General features: G+C 38.5%; 1 protein-coding gene across 8 annotated transcripts in view; it reads right to left on the reverse strand.

Annotated features, from left to right (window-relative positions):
- Positions 1 to 24342, reverse strand: part of Fggy (FGGY carbohydrate kinase domain containing) — a 397186-nt gene that overhangs the window by 123461 nt on the left and 249383 nt on the right. For 7 of the 8 annotated variants that reach the window (XM_074079968.1, XM_074079974.1, XM_074079967.1 and 4 more), the window contains one exon: positions 12511 to 12618. The exons of the other annotated variant lie outside the window; for it this stretch is intronic. In XM_074079968.1, coding sequence (XP_073936069.1) covers positions 12511 to 12618 — 108 coding nt within the window. The remainder of the gene's footprint in view (positions 1 to 12510; positions 12619 to 24342) is intronic. 8 annotated transcript variants of the gene reach the window in all.

Below are 24342 nucleotides of genomic sequence, written 5' to 3' on the forward strand. Positions count from 1 at the left end.
GTGGAATGGCTCAAGTGGTAAGAGCAAGTGTGAGGCCTTGAGTTCAAACCCTAATACCTCCAAAAATAACCTCCCCGCAAAAAAACCAACCTTCCCGATCCATGTCATAATAAATACTTGGGTTTATAGGCCCTATTTTATAAAGGTAGCATTTGTGTCTAGACTATGTGAAAAACAGCAATGCAGTACAGTAGAAAGCAGAGGTCATAACTGGATGGTACCTGGCCTGCAGATGTATCTTGTTTGGCATATATGTATTAAACACTGGGCCAGTATTTAAACTGGGAGATTTCTCTTAAGGTTCAGATTCTTGTTTCTCTTGGAGAATTAAAGAGAGTATTAACACTGGGCCACCCACATTTTGCCTCTTGGAAAGAATTGGCTGGATCAGTGTGATGATGGACTCCTTTACACAGGCCTTCCCGCTTCAGTTGTGAAAGATCTCAGCACTCTCTGTCATTTCTCAGAAACCAGGTTTTACCAATTCATTGTCAACACTGTACTCATGTTTTTCTTACACTGGCAATACAGTTCTCTGTACCCATCTCACTGTCAAGGGAGAGAACAAGGAATTGGGCCCCATAGCACTATGAGAATTAGATATTTGAGTTTTGACCCTTAATATGGCAGAGAGATAGCAGGACAAGCACGGAATCCTAAATCCTGAATTCAGGCTTGGCTTGGGACTTGACAAGATAATCTCTGATTCTTTAAAATACTTAATAAGTTAATAGGAAAAATAGCCTAATGTGTGTAAAATCACAAACAGAACTGCCTTGTCTGAGAAATCAATACTGTTGGCACAGTTCATAGGTAAGGAAAACACAAAACAAATGCAAGCCTAGAATTTATTTTAAGAATTTTAGTTTCTTTGTTAAAAGAAAGCTATCTCATTTCATAATAAGTTTTCTTTCCTGTTAAAATCACACCTTATGAATTGGTCATGAGGCTGTTATTTACTTTTCTTTCTTGTAGAGTGAAGAAATCATTAGACTCAGAGAAATGTCCACCATTTTTTTCTATTTGTATTAATCTGTAATGTTGCTTCCTCCTCCTTTTTCTTCTCCTCCTCCTTCTTCTTTCTTCCTTCTTGATTGAACCCAGGGCCTCACATATACTAAGCAAGAACTCTATCATTAAGCAATACCTCCGGTCCTCTGTTTTTGGAGAAAGGGACTTACTATGTAGCTTCAGGCTGGTCTCGATATATTATGTAACCCATGCTGGCCTTGAACTTGTGATCCTCCTGTCTTTGTTTACCTAGTGTTGGGATAATGATTATGAAGCTCCATGCCCAGCTACTTTTTTTCAAATCTAAGTTATTTTAACTCTACTTATCTAAAGCTAAAAAAACTTTGCTTGATTTTTCTAAAATTCTCATGAAAATCTGATGAAAGAAGAAAATGCAACCTAGACAATTTCTTCTATACAACCGGAAAGGATTGTGGATTTCAACGCTGAATAGCCTTTAAGAGTAACAAACATGGCTGGTGGAGTGGCTCAGTGGTACAGTTCCTGCCTATATACAAGCATGAGGCCCTGAGTTCAAAACCCCAGTGCTGCCAAAATAAATAAATAAGTAAAAAGAGCAACAAACATGCTGAAGGACAATATAAACTGTACTTTGCACTTTTTTTTTTTACAAATTTAATATTCGCATTACATAGAATGCTTTCACTTACAAGTGGATAGATTCTGGTTTAATTCATAGCTAGTATATTCAGTTTCACTGCCATCAAAGTTGGTAGCTTTCTATATTTTTTAGTTTGTTATCTATTTATTTATGAAACTAACAAATAATATATGGTTACCTTACACAAAGCTCTGCCTACAAAGGAAAAAAAGGGTATGCCATATAGTCTAAGACTGGTAAGATTCTTTATAGAGTCAATAAATGTGAATGGAGCACATAATATGTACCAGGCATAGTAAATAAGCACAGGGGACTCAGTAGCAATTAAAATGAATTTAATCTCTACTCCCATGGACATTGTATCTATAGAAAGATATAGTCAACAAATAAGTATAATTAGAATAAGTATAACAGAAAAAGTGATTAGAGCTTTCAGAGAAATAAGTAGGCTACTGGAGTAAGGATGATGATTTGAGAAAGGTGGGTCAGGGAAGAACTCTCTGAAGATTTAAGTTACAACAATGAAAGGAATAGCATCCAACAATTTCCAAGTAAAGGGAATAGCAATTGTGAAGATTCTATAAAAGGAAAGGGCTCATATGTTCTAGGAACTGAGAGACAGTGAGACCAGACAGAACAGTAAGGTGGAAAGCAGTATAAAATGAAGACAGGGTATAGGAACTGAGGCAAATCAAGCAAACCACAGTAAATAAAGAATTCAGATTCTAAGCTAAGGACAATGGGAAGACACAGAAGGGGTTCAATCAGGGCAACAATGTAACCCTACTTGCTTTTTTTCTTTTTCTGTTTTGTGGGGCTGAGGATGGAACCCAAGGCCATGTAAGGCAAGTTCTCTACCACTGAGCTACATCTACAGCTTCATTTGCTTTTAAAAACGCTATCTGTGGACTTTGTTTCTGATAATGGCTGAATAGCTCATATCAGCCAATTCTCCCACATCCACAGATACAATTATAAATACTGATCAAGGCAAAACTAAATTAATTCTCTGACTATTGGACAGTGTTCATATAGAAACTGGAAAGGACTACATACATGGGAAGAAAAATAGTTCTGCATGTGTTTGCTGATTTTATTTTTTTGGTGGGACTGAGGTTTGAACTCAGGGCTTTGTGCTTGCAAAATAGGCACTTTACTACTTGCATCACACCTCCAGTCCATTTTGCTCTTGTTATTTTTGGAGATGGGGTCTTGCGAATGATTTGCCTGGGCTGGCTTGAACTGCAATCCTCCTGATCTCAGCCTCTCAAGCAGCTGGGATACAGGCATGAGCCATCAGGACCTAGCTGATTTCACAGATTTTTGCCTAAGAGTAGGACCTAATCAGTGCCATGAAGGATGGCTAATATTCACAAAAAATATGTAGTCTTCATGGTTAAGAAATTAGAGATCAGAGTTTAAGAAATAATGAAGCTAGAAAGTAAGTAGGAAGGAGGATTTTAGAAAGGAGATCTTAGAAAGGAGCCAAACACTGTGCATATACTGCTACCCTAATATCATGATGATCTATGAATTACATATGCATAGGAACACCATAAAGAACTCTGCTAGGGCTAAAAGAACTCAACAGAGATTTTAGTAGATGCTTATTACAGGACAGACAAAACCTGGAGTTTAGCCAAATAAACTACCTGCTAAACATACACACAAAATCAATATTCCTCACAGGAATAAAAATAATCCAATGTCTCTATAATCCATCAATCACAATGTCCATGATATGACCCCAAATTACAACATATGTGGAGGAGCAGAAAAAATACAATTAATACTTAAGAGAAAAGCCATTTAATGGATATCGAACTTGAGATGCCAAAAATGTGAGATTTAGAAGGCAAAGATTTTTTTTTTTTACTTTTTTTTCTTTTTTTGGTGGTATTGGGGTTTGAATTCAGGGCCTCATGCTTGCTAGATAGGCACTGTTACTGCTTGAACCACTCCACTAGACCAAAGACAAGGATTTTAAAGCAGGCAGTTCAACGATGCTCAAGGATGAAAAAGTAAATATTCTCATAATTGGTAAATAGGAGCTAGCAAAGAAATAAACAATAAATGGAAATTCTATACTATCTGAAACAGGTATATAGCAGATAGGCCTGATAGCTAATTGGAGAAGAACGACAAGAGTCATGAATTTAAAAATAAAGGAGGTGTGAGAGACAGAGAGAGCAAGACAGAGAGGGAAGGAATGTGAATGAAAACATATACTGAGGAAAATAACATCCTGAGTTTCTTAAGAGCCTATGAGAGGAGAATCAAAGGTTCCAAATATGTATAGTTGGAGTTATGATAGCTGGGAAGAAACAAATGGGACAGAAAAGGACTTAAATGCTGAAAATTTCCCAGGGTTGGTGAAAGACATCAACTTACAAATTGAAGAAGAATGAATTCAAAGAATGCCAAATCTTTGCATACCATAATAAAAACAAAGATTTAGAGGAAAATCTTAAAAGCAGTCAGGGAAAAACAGTTCATTGCACAAAAGGGGAGAATGGTAGAAATGATGGCAAACTTATAAGAAATAATGGTATCTGAATACAAAACATTCACATCTTTAGATGCTGAAGGAAAAAAAAGAACCTGTCAACCACAAATTCTATGTTAAGCAAAAAATATCTTTTATGATAGACTAAAACATAAATATTCTCAAACTGAAGAGAGAATGTCTTTTGCCACTTGACCTGAATTATAAGAAATGTCAGAAATTCTTCATCCTAAAAAGAAAAGATGCCAGAAACAAATTTAAATCAATAAATAAAAGTAATGAAAATTGTCATTATGTAGGTACACAGAAAGGATTATTTTTCAGTTCTCAGCATTTTTTTAAAATATGTATGACTCTGTTATAGAATAAATTGTGTTCACCCAAATTTCAAAACATTGAAGCCTAAATATCCAAATGTGACTGGGCCTTTAAGGAAGTAATTAAGGTAAATGATGCTGTAACACTGGGGTCTTAAGCCAACAGAACTGGTGTCCTGATAAGATACCATAGTTCACTTTACACGCCCCTCCCACCACTATGTGAGGTATAGTAAGAAAGTACCCATCCAGAAGCCAAGAAGACTCTTCAACAGAAACTGAATTTGCCAGTGCTTTGACTGTGGAATTCTAGTTTTCAGAAAAGGAAGAAAAACAATGTCTGTTGTTTATACCATCCCATTTGTGGGAATTTATCATGACAGTCTGTTTAAAACAAACAATGTAACATCTGTTATCTGCACCATCAGATTTATAGTATATGTATGTATCACACTTCCCAGCATGAAGAACTGGGAAGGGGTGGTAAATTGAACTATAGAGGTGTAACCTTTTTATATTTTACACAAGATTATCACATTATGATATGAAATCAAACCTGAAAAGTTTAGAAGATTTATTATAATTACTAAAGAAATCATTAGAAATAATACAAAAAGATTCCTAAAAAGCCACAAAACTAAGAGAATTAAAAATGAAATTGTGAAAAATATTCAGTTAATTCAAAATAAGGCAGGTAAAAGACACACAGAAATATATATATATAAAGCAGAGGTGACTACTGAAAAAAAGTGAAATGGAAGACCTAAATCCAGTCATATTAATCTTCACATTAAATAGAAACACTCCAAGTGAAAATCAGAAAGTATAAGATTAGATAGAAATGTAAGACACAACATCTACTAGGTACAAAAGATGCATATCACATAGAAGAGGATAGAGATAAGGGTGATTTAGCCAATAGTGCCTGGAGTGGAGGTTAAGAAAAATTGATGGATTGGTGATATATTTTGGAGGTGGAGAGGGAAATAAAGAGTCAAGAATTAGCTAATTTTTTAGCTTCAATAAAAATATAAATTATGGTACTCTTTACCAGCATAAAGATAAATAATGGAGGATCAATCTTGGGAGGGTATAGTTAGAAAATCAGAAGTAATTTTTGACCTCCTTATTTATCCACCTCCCTGACATATAATCCATTTTCTCCAATGTTAACGATGTTATCCCTCAAAAACCTTGACCCCTACGTTTTCTGGACATCTCACAGCCAATCCATCAAAAAAATCCTGTTGGTTCTACTTTCAAAACATATTAAAAGCCTTGACCACTCTTTACCAGCTCCAGTGTGTATCCTTTTCTCAGCTGGCTTATTGCAGTAGTTTCTTTATGAACTCCATGATTTTCCAATGCCTGTCCCATTGTCAATTTTCAATACAGAAGGCAGAATAAGTCTTTAAAAACCTAACTAATATCAGATCACTCATCTGCTATTCTCCAGTGGCATTTCATTTCACCTGAAGTAAAAGCTAAACAGTAGCCAGTGATATGGGCCTATAAGCCACCTCTCTGACTTGTGCCCAGTAAGTCTCATGTTAGTTTACTTTGCTCCATTCATTTGGCCTCTTTGCTATTCCCATAACATGCCAGGCAAATAAGCCCTTCATGATCTTTGCATTGGTTGTTCCCTTGCCCTGCTATTTTCTTTCCTCCAGGCTTTCAAATGACAGTTCTTTCCCTTCCTCATTCTTTACCCAAATGCTACATCAGTGAGGCCTATCCTGACTACCTATTTAAAATTTCAAATTGCCCATATGAAGTCACAAGCTACATCTTCTATTATTTTAAATTACTTACAGCTTAAAATGAAATGAAACATATTTATTTGTATTATCTGTTTGCTCCTGTTAGACTGTATGCTTGAGAAGCACACACATTATTTTTTTAGGGGGGAGGAACAGAGAGGCTGTTTTATTCACTGCTATTTTCCCACTCAAAACATAACTTTAAATATAGTGAGCACTCTCTTCAAAAACCCAAAAATAGAACTGCCATATGATCCAGCAATCCCACTCCTAGGGATATACCTGAAGGAATGTGAGTCAGGTTCAACAAAGGCACATGTACACCCATGTTTATTGCAGCACTATTTATAATAGCCAAGCTATGGAAACAGCCAATGTGCCCCACTACTGACAAATAGATTAAGAAAATGTGGTATTTAACCTCACCCCTGTTAGAATAGCCATCATTAGAAACACTACCAACAACAGGTGTTGGCAAGGATGTGGGGAAAAAGGAACCCTTTTACACTGCTGGTGGGAATGCAAACTAGTATAACCACTCTGGAACAAAATTTGGAGACTTCTTAAAAATCTAAACATAGATCTGCCATATGATCCAGAAATACCACTCTTGGGGATATACTCAAAGGAATGTGACTCAGGTTACTCCAAAGGCACCTGCACACCCATGTTTATTGCAGCACTATTCACAATAGCCAAGTTATGGAAACAGCCAAGATGCCCCACTATCGATGAATGGATTAAGAAAATGTGGTATTTATACACAATGGAATACTATTCAGCCATGAAGAAGAATGAAATCCTATCATTTGCAGATAAATGGATGGAACTGGAGGACATTATCCCGAGTGAGGTTAGCCAGGCCCAGAAGACCAAAAATTGTATGTTCTCCCTCATATGAGGACTTTAGATCAAGGGCAAACACAACAAGGGGATTGGACTTTGATCACATGATGAGGTGAGAGCACACAAGGGAGGGGTGAGGATAGGTAAGATACCTAAAGAACCTAGATAGCATTTGTTGCCCTCAATGCAGAGAAACTAAAGCAGATACCTTAAAGCAACTGAGGCCAATAGGAGAAGGGGACCAGGAACTAGAGAAAAGGTTAATTTGAGAAGAATTAATTTAGAATGTAACACATATGTACAGGAAAGCAATGCGAGTAAACTTCCTGTATAGCTATCCTTATCTCAACTAGCAAAAACCCTTGGTCCTTCCTATTATTGCTTATACTCTCTCTTCAACAAAATTAGAGATAAGGGAAAAATAGTTTCTGCCTGGTAGCGAGGGGGTAGGGGGGGAGAGGGAGGAGGAAAGGGAGGGGGCAGGGGGAAGTGGGGAGAAATGACCCAAACATTGTATGCACATATGAATAAAAGAAATAAAAAAAAAAGAAAATGTGGTATTTATACACAATGGAATTTCACTCAGCCACAAAGAAGAATGAAATTTTGTCATTTGTAGGTAAATGGATAAAACTGGACAACATCATCTTTAAATGAAACTAGCCAGGCTGAGAAGGCCAAAAGCTGCATGTTTTTTCTTGTATGTAGAATATAGACCTAATACAAATAGAGCAATATTATAAAAAAAAAAAACAAACTGGTTACACTAAGGGGAGGTCACATACGAGAAGGGTACAGTAAAAGAAGGAAACTTAGAAGATGAATATGGTTGATATACTCTCTATACAAGAATGAATATAGAATTACTAAACCGGTTGAATTAGCCATAACAAAGGGACTAGGTCGAATGAAGAAAAATAGAGGAGATGAACCAATTGGGGTTATAATACATATATACATGGAAATATCACAAGAAAACTCCCTGTGTAGCTACCTTTATCTCAAACAAGCAAAAATGTCATTTTTTCTACAAAATCAGAGAACAGGAGGGTAGAACAGGTTCTGCCCAAGGTGGAGTGGGGAAGATTGTTGGTACCAGTGGGAGGGGGAGGTGGCAGGGAAAGGAGGTAGGAGTGTGAATATGGTACAAAAACTGTGTACATATGTACGTAAATGCAAAAATGATACTTGTTGAAACTATTCCAGGAATGGGGAGGGGATAAAGGAGAGCTTTGGAGAGGGTGAATTCAAGAATGATATATTGTAAGAACTTTTGTAAATGTTACAATGTACCCCCACACAGCACAACAATAAAAAAATATAGTGAGCACTCAATGAATGCTGGCTGTATACATAAACTCACTCTGAAGAGTTTAGTCTTTAGTCTGAAAGGCTATGAAGAGTGAAAGGTTTATATCTGTGTCTAAATTCTGCTTTAGCTGCAGTGCAAGAGAGGAATTAGAGGGGAAAAGATGGGAGACAAAAGCCAATTTGGAAGCTGTGCAGGAATCTAGGTGAGTACACACACACACACACACACACACACACACACACACAAGGAAAAACAGTGAAAGCTAGGGTAGGAGGAGGGAATGGGGAAGTGTTTGTTTTAACAGAGTTGGTATGTATATCCATGAAGTCATTCCAGTTAGCTAAGGTAAAGTTCAGGGGGCACACCTAAGTTTACACGCAGACCCTGTCAATTCTGATACACATACTCATTTCTCTCATGGCACTACAAAGCCTTCCAACTACATTTGCATCAAGATACTTGAAAAGAATGTCACTGTAACTGGTAATAGTTGCTTCTTAAGGAACTCTACAAGTGAACTGTTTGTAAAACTCAGAAGTGCAGCTCTCTAAAAGAGTCAGGTCCAGTTCTGGAAAGATCTGGAGCCTCTGGTGGCCAAGCTGGCCTTGAATTGTGGCTTTCTCTCTTGAAACTAACTGAAAATCCTTAATCAAATTACCTCACCATTCTCAATATGTTTCTTCACTAATAAAACTAGTATCATAACATGGACTGTACACACAAGCTATGAAGATCAGATAAAATACTGAATCTTAATGGGTCTACAAGTACTTGGCACAAGTATTAGCCCCTACTTCTCCAGTAGGCTTCAGAAGTAATACAATTTCATTTTTATATGCTATGATAAATTATAGTTATCACTTCTATATACAACTTTCTTATTTGCTGATGGACTACTTGAGTGACTTCTTTCTTGCCTGGCCCAGTGTAACTGATCAAAAATTCCCTGTCACATCATAGAATGAGTGAATGAATGAAGGGATGAGCTCACTATCTCTATAACCTACACAATAGTGTATACACTGCAAGCTACTTATAACCTACGTATGGAAGACTGACTTCCATGTGTGACTTCCTGAGGCTAGGCCCACACTGAGTAGCCTAGGGAGGAGGTACATAGGTCACTCACAATGCATAAACTCTAAGATTTTAAGAGTAAATAACAAGTTACTGCATTGCAACTCTGTGACTCAAGTTCCTAAGTTCAAGTTCTGGGTTAAAACAATCTCAAGGTAACCCCACATCTGTGCCAATTGTCTCAGACAGTCAATGCCAACACAGGGGCAGCATAGGAAATGATTTAGCCTTCCTTACCCAATGCCTCCTCCAATAAAATGATTCCAAATAAGTGAGAGAAAAGCAGGTGGAGGGAGGGCATGGCCAAGGTCACACTGGAAACATGCTTCAGCACCTGGATGCAGTAAATGCATGGGGTGATGTGCTGTGGGAAAAGTCTGGGCAAAATGTAACGACCTTTGCACAATTATTCTGGTGAACTGCCAAGCACGGGACAATCCTTGATGAGTACTCAGTGGTACAACTAAAATCAATCACCCATGAGAAGGGAGGGTGTACCTTTCAAACAAAAAATGCTTATTGGTGAAATGAAATGATGTGAAATGAGTGAATAATGAGTCTAACTCTCAGTCAAACGAAACTGCATGGGCTCTAGAGTCAGAAAAAATCTTATCCTATTGTTCCTTCATTTTAAAGATAACCAGATGAAGATTTTTAAAAGTGCAAATCTAGTCTCATACTGGGAATGAAGGATTTGCTTTGTAAATGGAAGGTCTGTATTTAAAATAAGACAAAATAACACTTTTTCACATCTATAGTCTTTGTATTTCTTTTTCTTGTCTTTTATTCCCCTTTATTTTTTTTCCTCTCTTCCCTATTTCTTTTCCATACTCTTCAGCTATAGCTGGTGTATTTATGACTGTGTCCATACTCTGAACAATGTACTACTGGGGCATCCACATTCAGATGTGGCTTATTAGAGAAGATGTATAAAAAAAGATATTGCTTCCTCTTAGAGATCCTTGTGAAACAACAATGTGTTTGAAAACCAGAGAGCAGAACCAGAATTAGTAAACTACATGGAAGGCAAGTAACAAATGAACCATATGAAAAGGCCATTGGATAGTGGGTCAGGAATCTCTCCAGGCTGGGATGGCCCCCTGAGTTTCAGATGTCCATCTGTAAAAGTCAGATAATAACTTTTCTTATCTCATATGAACTTTGAGAGGATTGAGTGAAATAATACTCTAAAAATCCTTAGAATTGAGACTGGGAAATAAGTTTTCAAAATAATATTAGTCACTATGATTATTATTAACAGCATTCAAGGTTTAACAAGATTATATATCCCTCCCACAGAAAGATATTCAATAAGCTTTAATTATTATTATTATTAATATTGCTATCCTCATTATTATTCTCATTCTACCTCCTTGTTTTATAGCTGGCTTCTGTCTCTTTTAGACTAATACTTTAGAAGGCAGTTTGCTTCGCTCTTGATTCAGATTTGTCCTATCATGACAGCTTTTGGATTTCTTAAGATTTTGCCCTCTGTAATCCATGGATCAATTACACACCAGGACTATCTGATAAAAGTATATATGTAGAACTGCCCAAAGTGAAGCTCTAGATGCAGCTTCACTGGTTGTTGGTGCAAAGATAGCAGAATAAAGGCTAACAATTCCTATGACTCTTACCAAACACTATAATTATGTATAATTATGTATTATGAAGATTCTTTAGTAACAACAAAAAGAGAGATCAATTTTTATTAAAATTTGGGCTCATGAAACAGGCATAATCTATTGTTCACAAATATATATCACAACATTTGATTAAGATGGCATATGTCCATAGTGATAGGGGAAACTTCAAGCCAAATACTAGAAATGATATTTAGAACCATACAGATGTCCAATTTGCATAAAAAGTCTCTTAAAACCTGGTGATGGACAGGTTCATGAACAATGAATCCTAAGCACAGGCCTCGCTTACTTAATTTTGATTCTTGTTTAAAAATCTTCTGGACTGTATTGTCCTATTTTGGGAACACTAAGGGTGATTATACTATGATGTGAGGTTGAAAAGGGGCTATATTTCAGTAATAAGGTCTTCAATGTGTCTTTTTGGTTTTATACTAGTGCATTATAGGCAGCACTAGTATAAATAGGAGAATATAAGGTGGGCCTCATTCTCACTGGACTTTAGGCAAATATGGCTAAACTTTTCTAGCACAGATTTTCAAGACTAGTCAGAAACTATTTATTTCATATTCACAGGGCTTCCCTACCATAGCATGAGCCTTAATACCAGAGACTGAGGAGATTTGATTCATTTATTTTATTTCTATAGCATGGGCACATCCATCTAAATTTACACTTATTTTGAGAGAGAACTTGAGGTAGGTAAATATAGGGTAAAAATTCACTTAAAAAATGAAAACTAATGGTTGCTTGCATCCCTAACCAGCTTTGGATCAGATCGTTTTTGAATGTGACTAAACATTTAGAAGAGTTGGGAGGAGACCCAGACTATAAACAGGTATTTCCAACTAATAGTAACTGTGAGATTAGTTAGCTGAACCCAGGTCTCTTTTCCCTTGTGTTCCTCATCCAATCTCTCAGAACCCCTACCAATCTGTTGATTTCAATTCACAGTCATCATTGCTACTATCCTCAAACTTTCAGACTTTCTGTATGGGAACCAACTTACCAAAAGTGGTCTCCCTTCCTTTGGCCATGTACATGAAAGATATGATGTGCCCAGAAAACTGTTTGAATCATGTCTGAAAGGCTATGGGGAAACACTGAAGAATTTGGACAGGCAAGTAACTATGTTGTTTCACAAAGCAGAATATCACTATCACTTCCACGAGAAGTGGGTGGTACGGGAAAAGATCAGGTGAGGAGGGATGATCACCACTGCCTGGAGCAGCATTTATTTCTTTAGCAAACTCTATTCATATACCATGTGTTAGACTTTACATTAAGATAACATTAACTCTGACTTTAGAGCCTACAAACGTTCCAGATGATGTATAACATATGAGTAATGTGACAAAGCTGGCTAGTCAGTGGTGTAACAACATTCACAACCCTAATGAAAAACTGTCAACTTACCAATTTTCCAGTAACGCTCTGACCACCTTCATTCAGCCAGAACCCAGGGACCATGGCTGAGAAATAAGGCCCCCAGATGCCTGGCACAAAAATTGGATCTTTGCTGATCTGAAAAAAAAGGGGGGTAAGACAAAGTATATGAAAATACTGACCCATAGGGCTAGAGGAAACCTTATCCTCCTCACACCTAATGTTTTCATGACTGTGGTGTTCAGCTTCTTTATTAAATACTTTCTACTATGGAGAAGTCATTCTCTTCTGAGGAAGGTCTTCTGAAACCTTTCTGATAAATTCATTTAGATATCAAGGTAGCAAAAGTTACCATTTTGAAAGACAATGATGAGAGACATTTACTTGTTAGATCCTTCTGTCTGGCAGAGATTACAAGATTGGTATCCATTCTCTACCCTTTGCAATGAGACTTTGCAGCACCTCCCTTTGAGAGATGGATCTATTTCTCAGCCTCTTGAATCTGCGCCAGCTTTGTGTCTTGTTTTTCCAAGAGAAAGAGGCAGAAATGACACTGTGCGAGTTTCGGCCTAGGCCTCTGAGAGCTGTGTGCTTCGTTTTCTTCCCTTCCTCTTCTGCCTCAGCCATATAATATGCCCCAAATGAAAAGACATGTGCAACACAGCTGACAGTCTAGTTGTCTCAGGGGATGTCCCAGAAATATGACAATGTTAAGATAAGACCAGCAAATCCTCCAGGTTGAACAAAAATTGTTTATCCTAGACCATCAGAATTAACAGACAGACTTGTAAACAAAAACATACCTACTTTTATATGTTACTAAGATTTTATGTTTGATACCTAGCATTTTTATGACAATAGATGGCCAATACATTTCTTTCCTTTCAAAAACATTCACTAGCCACTTATTAGCATGCCCTCTGGTTCTGGGAACATATACAGGAATCAGACAGAAATCCTCCTTTCAAGAAGTTTCTATCTAGGGGGGAGTTACAAAAATATTTAAACAAATAGACTATGGTGTGGTCCATAGAATGTTAAAGACAAAACAGCATGTTGGAAAAGAGACCTAGTGGGTGATGAGTGTGTTGAAGAAGAGCAAAAATAGAGGCCACTATTTAGATAAATGCCCCAAGGCCAACTACTCATAACTAAGTAGCCAAAACTTAAGATAACTTGGTTTTCTCCTAATGCTAACTCTAATCATAAGCAAAACACAGAATGTAAACTTTGCATCCTTGTCAGCATGCTTCAGTGAAAATAAATCAATCAGGTATAGGCAACCAGATTAAATAGTTCTATTTCAAATAAACAAATAAATAAATAAAAGTAAAAATGTTCACATAATAGCCAACCAGGGAATAGGTCAAAGTGCTTCTTCCTAGGGCTGGCAGAGTGGTTCAAGTGGTAAGAGTGGCAAGCGTGATGCCCTAAGTTCAAACCCCAATGCAGTGTACCCCTGCCCTGAAAAAAAAAAAAAGAGTGCTTTCTTTTTATGCTTTCTAAACTGCACTGTAGCTGCAAAATGTGAGCTTTTTACTATGTGGGATGAAGTCTCACTGATCACAAATTGTGCTTTTTGTTTGACAATAAACTTTTTGCCTATTTTATTCTGATTTTTAGATAGGTGGAATGGTACGGAGGCGGCTTCTTCCAGGAAGGAACACAGGCTTAGTTTCAAAAGAGTAGCAGGAGTTAGCTAGATGAAGTGGAATGCATTTGTGAATAAATCTCCATGGGTGAGAGGTACTACCATGTTATGTGTAACAGACCATTACAGTCCCTTTAAGTATAGGGAAATGAGCCAGGACAGGTTGCAAATGGCCCTGTATTCACTCATGTGCAATGGTATATGCTTATTCTCCATCCAGCAGTTAGTCAGATGTACAGTGGTATAAAGTTTTCTCCAGAGGGTGGGAAGTAAAAGTGAGTTAGGCATACTAGGTCTACCCCATCAGGTCTTGAAGCAGGGTAGAGATATGTTCTTTTATTTATTCAACAAATAATTATTGGTAATATGCTAGGCTCTAGAGTGGGAAAGTGAGCCGAATGGCCATAATTTCTATGTTCACGAGTTTTATAAAGGTCTAGGACTTTAGCATGGAAATAGACTTTAATTGTCTTGATGCCAAGTATTCTGGTTCTTTTTTTACTAAACTAGTGATTCTTCAATCAGTAGGGTTTCTAACCTCCAAATGGAAAGGGAGTAAAGGAAGGGAAGGGAATTTTATAACACTGTCAACTTTAAATGTTGTCAAATAAGGGCATTTTATAAAAATGTGGAGATGGGGGTGGTAGAATTTAATACCTAAAATAGGAAGGATAATCTCGGGGGGAAAATACAAACATTTATAAGAAAAGACAGCTCAGCTTACATTGATGTACTCTTTTTTTCTTTTACTGGTTTAACAGATGTTTCCTGAGTTCCCACCATAATCCAGATGTGTGCCAGGCACTGGAGATAAACACTCACTTAGGTTAGGCCAGGACTCTACCAGTTTTAGCACTGAAAGTCTTGTGTCCCAAAAAATGCCCCCAGTCCCAGTCAAACAATTGGTCACCCTGAAACAAGCATTAATTAAATCCTCATACACATGCACAGTTACAAATTCTGATAAGTGAGTAGAAGAAAGCCAAAAGGTATCCTGAGAGCACAAAAATGAGGTACATAATCTAGTCTAGGGGTCAGGGAAGGCTTTACTGAGGAGGTGATATGAGAATTAAGATGTAAAACATATACAGAATTTACTCAGGTGGCTAAGTGTGATGTATTTGTGTGTGTTTGTGTGTGAGAAAGAGTGAGAGTGTTCCAGCTACTAACTGGTACTCATTTTCACCACTCTGCCTTTGCCTGGTAAAAATTTTACCACATGCCAATCCTAAACTGGATTCTAGGGCTTCTGTAGGTTGAATAAGATAGTTCATATTCATAACCACTCAGAAGCCAGAGTTTGGACAGGTAGATGGACACCCACCAAAGTCAAATCATTTCTTTCTGTGCCCTGTACCACTCTACCTTCCAGAATTTTCAACCCCATCTGATAGGTTAGACTCAGAAAGGATGTTTAAGTTGTCCATGGTCACACAGCTAGTAAATGGCCAAGATAATACTTGAACCAAGGTAGATAGGGACCTTAAACTCCTGGATATGCTTTTTGCTCCCCCACAGATTGCTTAGGAAGTATACACATCACCCCTGCCTCCTATCCCTGGTTCCGCAACTTAAGGATGTCACTGAATCAGCTTAACTGGACTTTACTACAGGACTGTGCCTCTGCTGCTTATCAATGTCCAGTGGAGGCTTTGCTTGACTCTGTCCAGGGAGACAGTTTTGAACTGGCTCTTATTTGTGCTCACTCATCTGGCAAGGCACATGCTTCTCATCAGACATTGCCAGTAAAGCAAGGAAACAAAGAGTACTTCCAGTCACTCCCAAACCCTGCACTCATGGAGGAACGAGTAACAGTTTGTTTTAAGAAGGAGAGAGAGTGCACATTTGTATATTTATGTATTCTCTAATCCTTTGCAGTAAACCTAAATATTTGGAAATTTTTTTTTTGGAAAGCTCCTTCCATGCTGATGGCTATCTTGGCCTGGAGGCTGCTCTGTGACCCCCCAAAAGGATGCTCATTGCACCACACTAACAACAGGTGTCCGTATAGGACCCTGGCTTCCCAGTGCTAATGGTGCTGCTGGCAAAGCAGGAACAAAGACAGACTGGGGACTTAGTACAGGCCTCCCTCAAAGCACAGTACTGCTATTATATCACCCAATCCCCACAATCCTGAGGGAAGATGTCATTATTCCTCTAGTAAAGATGTACAAATGGAGGCAGAAAACATTAAATAACATGTATCCAGTGTTAGGAAAACACAAAGGCCTAAAGGTTCCATACTGCCTTTACCAAATTATGGTCTTGTTATTAGGTTACCATTGGTTCTTTGAGCCCTTTGATAGAAAGCAAGGCCATTCAAGCCAACAGAGTAAAATGAATAAGACGCCCTGGCCTTGAATACAAGTAGGTTATGTGATCTTTATTTCCAAAAGACTTGGGTAAGTTTTCCCTGATACACTTGTGAACAGCAATGGAGAGAGCATAGGTCAAGACAAAATCCACCTTGAGTCTATTCCTGACTCAGCCACATTCTAAATAGGTGATCTTATACAAGGTAGCTTTTCTGAGCTTCAGTTTCCTCCAGTCCAAAATGGGAGAAATGATATGTCTGTTGGATGACTCTTGAACTATGTAAGGAAAACTCTAGATTTGTTCTTGGTCTTATTTTAGTTAATGTTCTTAATAATGATATATCAGTGGTATGAAAATAAAATTATGTTTTCAGATGCTATAACTTAGACGGACTACTTATTATTATGGGACATGTCCAAATCAAAATTAGTCAGAATTAAAATGATCTGGAAGAACTAGAACACTAAGCAAAATTTAGTAAGAAATCACTTAATATCTATCTGACAACATAATGAAATTTTACAGTACTGGAAATATTCTCTTTTATAGGCTGGATAGCAAGTACATGAGTATTCATTTTAGTATTGATATTTAAATTATACTTAGACATTTGATATACTCATTAATCATATGTAATATAAATAAAATTATAAAAATTCCAACAAAATGAAACATGTGCCAAACACTAAGATCAACAAGGTTGTAAAACTAATAGGCAAAATAATAATAATAACACATCAATATGACCCCCAAACTCAAGGAACTCCTAATCTGACAGGGCAGATAGGGTAGAAATAAAAAAATATTGAAACCAAACATGACAAGTGCTATAATGAGGTAGTAGATAAGTCTGGTAGGAGTCCAGAAGGAGGAGCTACCTGGAGGATAGTGAGCACTCCATAGAGGTGGCCACCCAGAAGCTGGGCATTGAATATAAAGTGTTGGGTAGGAGGGAGACAGTCTCAGACAGAAAAGCTCAGTATCTTGAACCTGCATATTCATTTTGATTTCATGAGTGCTTAGTTTTAGGGCTGTGCTAAAGGTATGTAAAACCCTACAGTACATGCCCAGTATAAAACTGTAATAACATACACATTAAAAATAATGACTGAGCCAGGGGCCAGTGTCTCATACCTGTGAGATCAGAAGGATCGTGGTCTGAGACCAGCCTGGGCAGGGAGTTCTAGGGACCCCCATCTCATGAGATCAATTGAATACAGTATGCATGGTGTGTGTGTGGGGGGGTACCTGTCATCTCAAGCAGTTCAGGAGGCTGAGATAAGAAGGCTCAAGGTTCTAAGGTTCCAAGCCAGTTTGGTTCTCAACAGAAAAAGCGTGGATAGGGTGGTGCATGCCTGGCATGCCTGCCATCCCAGGTACTGCAGGAAGCATATATAGGAGAATTGCAGTTCAGGCTGGCCCACGGAAAAAGTGAGACCCAATCTCAAAAATAACCAGAGTAAACAGGACTGGAGGTATAATTCAAGTTGTAGAATGCCTGCCTGGCAAGGATGAAACCTTGAGTTCAAACTCTAATACTGCAAAACAAAAACCAAAAATCCAAGAAAACAAAGTCCTATGTTCAAACCCTAGTACTGTCTAAAAAAAAAGTTCTGCATTTTACTTTAAATAAAAGGATAGGTATAGCTAGTCAAAAATGCAATTTTTAAGAAGCAATGGTTGTTAAAAAAGCCTGAGAAGACTTATGTTAGGCAATAATAAAGTATTAATTTCTAACAGTTATTTTGCATTTATCATTGTTACAAAGTCTTGGTGCTTAAGACACATTATCACATTTAATATTCATGACAAACCAATGAGCGAGGTCCTGTTATTATATGTAAATTCACAAATGAGGAAATTTAAGCTTCAGGAGGTAAACTAGCTAGTAAATAGAAGAGGAATAATTTCAGACTCCATGTTATAAACCACCCCTATTTCCCTTTCTAGACCTCATTTTCCTCCCTTATAAAATAAGTAGATTGGACAAGAGATGCCTATTACCTCTTTTGTCCTTGTTTTCCTAAGATTCCATGAAGTTGACTCATCCCACCCAGCTGGTCAATCAGAACCCTCCAGGGAGCTATTTCAACACAGATTGTGCCCTCACATGGCCTGGGGTTTGAAGGACTGTCTTGGTCTGTCTCTTGGGACTTCTCCCAGAACCAACTAACTCTATCATCCTGCTAACCTGTAGCCAAGATTTTTGGCAATTTTTTTGACTGCCAACTTCATGGGTTATATTTAATAGCTACTATCTATAACTTCTTACATTAATTGAGTAAATATTCAGCAAATATTTGTTGGATACATGCTGAGTTCAGACTACTATCTTAAAAATGAAAAGACATGGAAGGCCAGGCTTCCAAGCAATGTAGTGATAGAGTCCCTGTCCCCTTGAAGCTTAAAAATCTCATGGGAGCTGAAGTTCAGAATGGGCTGGGGAGCACTCAGGTATTAAGTGACTTGTATGAATATGAGTATTCAGACTTAAGAGTCACTCTGAGAGTATGTACTCAGCCCACATTATAGTTGTAGATGCAGGCAGCAGCTCACCAATAGATTGCCCAGGATCAGAAGTAGTAAGTGGGGATTAGAAGCCTCTTTCTATATGCTCCTCTTTTCGTGACTATGCCCAAGCTGGCACCAGAAGTGGATACCACTAGCCACATTTCATCTCAGTCTATGCTCCTATCAGCTGAGTTGCTCTGCATGACAGAGCCTGAATGCCTGCTCATACCTTTTTCTGGGAGAGATTATTGGCTGGGAGCAGAAGTTGCTCCACTTCCATATGTTCTCTCTTCTCTAGTTCATCATCCTGAGGCTGGGCTGGCCTAAGCCTCTGGAAGGAGCAGGAGGCAGGCTCTAGGCGCCAGTAGTCCTTGGAGGGAACAGGAGGTTTTGTTTTAATGCCTACAGTCAGGTTGGGATTTTTAGAGGGTAGCCACAGGCATGTGTGGAGCTGGATATTTCCATGGTGGCTCATTTCTCCTTCCAAATGGACTATGCTATCAACTTACTAGAGAAAAACCACTTGTACACATTTCTGCCAACTCCCAGATCAATGCTTAGTATAAAAAAGAGCATAGAGAAATCTGTTTATGAATGGGGCTCTTAACATTAACCTCTACTCTGCCCTTCTCAGGTTGAATATAATGAGCTATTAAGGTGTCTGCCTCTCCTATGAACCAGTGAAGATAAAACCATGTCCTATCTTCAAGGCAGTGAATATGGAACAGTAGTATGAGTACAGACTTCAAAGTCAGACAACTCTAGATAATTCTGGTTAGGTCATTTACTGGCCTTGTGATTTTTAGTCTCTCTGAGACTCAGTTACCTTGCCTATAAATGGGGATAATCTCATCAACCAGAGTTATGTCCAAGACCTGAGTGGTACAATGTATATAAACACCCTAAGGCATAATAGGCTCTCAAAAAATGTCCACTCCTTTTTAAGATAGTGGAAAGTTTGCAGTTCAAAGACCTGGACTTAAGCCCAGCCTCTACCCATGATTAGCTCTCTGGTTGGCTCTTACACCTCTCCCAGATTCTCTCCCATGTTTGTTTCACTCCCTACACATCTCCTGGAGTCAGCCCACCTACTCCCATGTGTGTAATGACAATTTGTAGGCTGCTGAATGCCACATTTTTATTCCAAATCTGGGCCTTGCTCCTGAGTTCCAAACTGGCTATTTGACCTGGATGTTCTGTCAACATGTCCAAAATAGAACTTGCCATCTTTTCTCCTGAGGCTAATCTTGCTCTGGGTCCCTGTCTTAGAATACTGACCTTACTTGTTTTTCTCATCTGTTCACAATATGTTCCCATATACTGTCCACTCTACTTATCAAACACAATCCTTTTTGTTTTTCCCATTATTACTACAGTAGCCCAGCCCTCCAATCATGTCTTGCTTGGATATTGCAACAGCATAAACTGGATTAAGTTGTTTCCCCTGCCTCAAATATTATCCTCCACCCAACATCCACTCTACCCTACTCAGAGAATCCAACTTCCATACTTCCAGCAAGTGACCTTTCTAATACACAAACCTAATTGTATCATTTCCCTTACTTAAATCCTTCAGAAGCTCCCATGACACATGTGACCTTTTCTGGTCTGACTTTACCTTCTTATCTGGCTTAATCATGTATGTTAATATTTCCTGATCCTCTGCCCCTAGCATTTTTTGCTGTACCACGCCTATCATTGACAAGACCCTAGATTTACTGAACAACTTGGCACACGTCAAGTGTGCTATTTCTCATCTCTGAGTCTTCATGAATTCTCCTCTAATTGGAGGGCATTACTTCTCACTACTCCTAACGCTCATGTGTCCTTTTAAGACTTAGCTCAATATTATCTCCTCTGGGATGCCTTTGTTAAACCCTGACTTCTGCTCCAATGCTGCATGCATGAAGTAGTCCAGCCCACAACTTCCTTTAACTCTCTGCACTTTCTATATTGCAGGTTCTCATGACATGCTATGTGTTTACTTATGTAACAGGTACTCAATATGTAGTATGTATATGATGTGGTTTGTAAACTAAATCACTACACAAATGCAGGACATAGCTACTATTTCATTAACATGACAATGTCACTGAAAGAGCAGTAATAGAAGATAAAACATGGCCAAATGATGAGGGTGTAGATCAGTGGTAGAGCTCTTATCTAGCATGCACAGGCCCTGAGTTAGATCCCCAGGATTAGGTGAGGGGAGACTATGCCCAATGTAACCATGTAAATAACACATGGTTAGGAAAGCTCAGGCTTGTCAAATTTTCTTCCCTATTTGGAGGTTTCTGAAAGGATAAGAATCCTTTTTTTTAAATTTATTTTTTCTTTTATTCATATGTGCATACAAGAATCCTTTGATAAAGAGTAAGCTCTTCCTAGAAACCTCAGTCTGAGCAAAACCAGAACATGTCCACAGATATCTTCCTGGGATTGGCAGTCTGAATGGGTGGGGTGGGCACTGAGCAGGTCTGTCACCCAACCCAACAGTCCTCAAGTCTGGGATGAGGGGAGTCAAATAACGTATGTGATTAAGCCAAATGTTACCTGTGATGTCCTAAGTTATTTGCAAAGTATTTTGGGCTTCTTAAACCCTTAACTCCGCATTCTCTATCATTTTGAAACCCACATGTGATCACAATAAAAGTTTAATCCATATGTTTCTCACTCACTTACTGCACCCAAAGTTGCTTTGCAAGACACTGAATAGCCACAACTTTCAGACTTTCCACAAGTTCCCCAAATCTTCTCTTTTCTGCAAATAAGAAACTACACTTGGCCTCCTGCATACAAATGCCTGACTCACTCCAGTGAGCTAAGACTAGCTTTCACTTTTGAAAGATCTGATCAGTGAGTCAAAAGACATTAAATCATATTGGGCATCTTTTTCACAACCCAAACAAACTGGTGAGTAAACAATTATTGGTCTCTGGTGGATCCTGCAAGGGGGAAGGGACAGGTGAGGAAGGGTGGAAGAGGGGACGAAGCTAATGAGAAGAAGGTAGGGTGCTCTGTTTGCACAGAATTCATTGAACAAAGCCTTAGCTCTGTTACTTTGACATAAATTGTCAGGTTTGACAAAATCATATCTTCTCTTTTGGTTAAATCCCCCAGAACTTGAGCATAGTACTAATTACTCAGCAGTTCTCAAATATGGTCCAACTAATGCTTTTTGATTCTAAACTAGCTATTAGGAAAATCAGCTCCATCCTACAGACTGCAGGGTTCAGTTAAAAGGATGCCTGGGGGCAGCCGCCCAGCTGAGGCTGATCAGCAGGTGGAGACATTTAGGGATGACACAGCCTTTTCCTTTGCCACACATTTGGGGCTCTGGCACACATCTCTTTAATTCTGACTGCCAAACTGTGGTCACTTTCACCTCTTGCCCTGGTCCCCATTGGTTCCTTGGTTTCCCTTGCAATCACCTGTTTGGCTTCAGGCACCCTTGCATAGATTCAACCACGGAGTTAGGTTTTTTGGTTCTAATGTTCAATGTTCTGTCTTGTCTTGCTGTGTGAACTTGGTCCTTAGGATCTTTATCTGAAATACGGGACAAATAGGACCTTGCTTATAGATTTGCAAAGATTAAATGTGGCAAATCTATTATAGGCCTTGGTACATTGCCTGGTACATTTAGTGACCCAGGCAACTGCAGGCTATATTCATATCATCGCCTTCACACTAGCCAAGGTGTATTTCCTATTTATGGACTAGAGTTCATGTGGGTGTTTAATTTTAAAAAGCAAGACCTGACACTATCTTAACTAGAATTCTAAAGTGGTGGAATGGAGGTTGCATTGCCTTGAGAGAAGGAAATTACACAACCACTTGGATGGGTTAGTTTCTATTTGTAAGATCTGTCACAGGAGTAAGTAAGTAAAGGCAAAAGGAGTCTTGATTTATATATATTTATATCAAGACGTCTTTTAAGAAAAGTGAGAATTTCTGCATAGAGGCATTGACCATTGCCTTTTGGAAGTGTTCCCCAAAAGAACCCACTCTTTTTCTTTTTTTGCATTTTTAAAGTTAAGCCTTTTATTTATTTATTTATTTTTATTTTTCATATGTGCATACAAGGCTTGGGTCATTTCTCCCCCCTGCCCCCACCCCCTCCCTTACCACCCACTCTGCCCCCTCCCTCTCCCTCCCACCCCCTCAATACCCAGCAGAAACTATTTTGCCCTTATTTCTAATTTTGTTGTAGAGAGAGTATAAGCCATAATAGGAAGGAACAAGGGTTTTTGCTGGTTGAGATAAGGATAGCTATACAGAGAGTTGACTCACATTAATTTCCTGTGCGTGTGTGTTACCTTCTAGGTCAATTCTTTTTGATCTAACCTTTTCTCTAGTTCTTGGTCCCCTTTTCCTATTGGCCTCAGTTGCTTTTAAGGTATCTGCTTTAGTTTCTCTGCGTTAAGGGCAACAAATGCTAGCTAATTTTTTGGGTGTCTTACCTATCCTCACACCTCCCTTGTGTGCTCTTGCATTAATCATGTGCTCAAAGTCCAATCCCATTGTTGTGGTTGCCCTTGATCTAATGTCCACATATGAGTGAGAACATACGATTTTTGGTCTTTTGGGCCAGGCTAACCTCACTCAGAATGATGTTCTCCAATTCCATCCATTTACCAACGAACAATAATATTTCGTTCTTCTTCATGGCTGCATAAAATTCCATTGTGTATAGAAACCACATTTTCTTAATCCATTCGTCAGTGGTGGGGCATCTTGGCTGTTTCCATAACTTGGCTATTGTGAATAGTGCCGCAATAAACATGGGTGTGCAGGTGCCTCTGGAGTAACCTGTGTCACAGTCTTTTGGGTATATTCCCAAGAGTGGTATTGCTGGATCAAATGGTAGATCCATGTTTAGCTTTTTAAGTAGCCTCCAAATTTTTTTCCAGAGTGGTTGTACTAGTCTACATTCCCACCAACAGTGTAAGAGGGTTCCTTTTCCCCCCCGCATCCTCACCAACACCTGTTGTTGGTGGTGTTGCTAATGATGGCTATTCTAACAGGGGTGAGGTGGAATCTTAGCGTGGTTTTAATTTGCATTTCCTTTATGGCTAGAGATGGTGAGCATTTTCTCATGTGTTTTTTGGCCATTTGAATTTCTTCTTTTGAGAAAGTTCTGTTTAGTTCACTGGCCCATTTCTTTATTGGTTCATTAGTTTTGGGAGAATTTAGTTTTTTAAGTTCCCTATATATTCTGGTTATCAGTCCTTTGTCTGATGTATAGCTGGCAAATATTTTCTCCCACTCTGTGAGTTTTCTCTTCAGTTTAGAGACCATTTCTTTTGATGAACAGAAGCTTTTTAGTTTTATGAGGTCCCATTTATCTATGCTATCTCTTAGTTGCTGTGCTGCTGGGGTTTCAT

This window comes from Castor canadensis, chromosome 7, assembly GCF_047511655.1.
Source record: "Castor canadensis chromosome 7, mCasCan1.hap1v2, whole genome shotgun sequence".
Classification (NCBI taxonomy): Eukaryota; Metazoa; Chordata; class Mammalia; order Rodentia; family Castoridae; genus Castor; species Castor canadensis.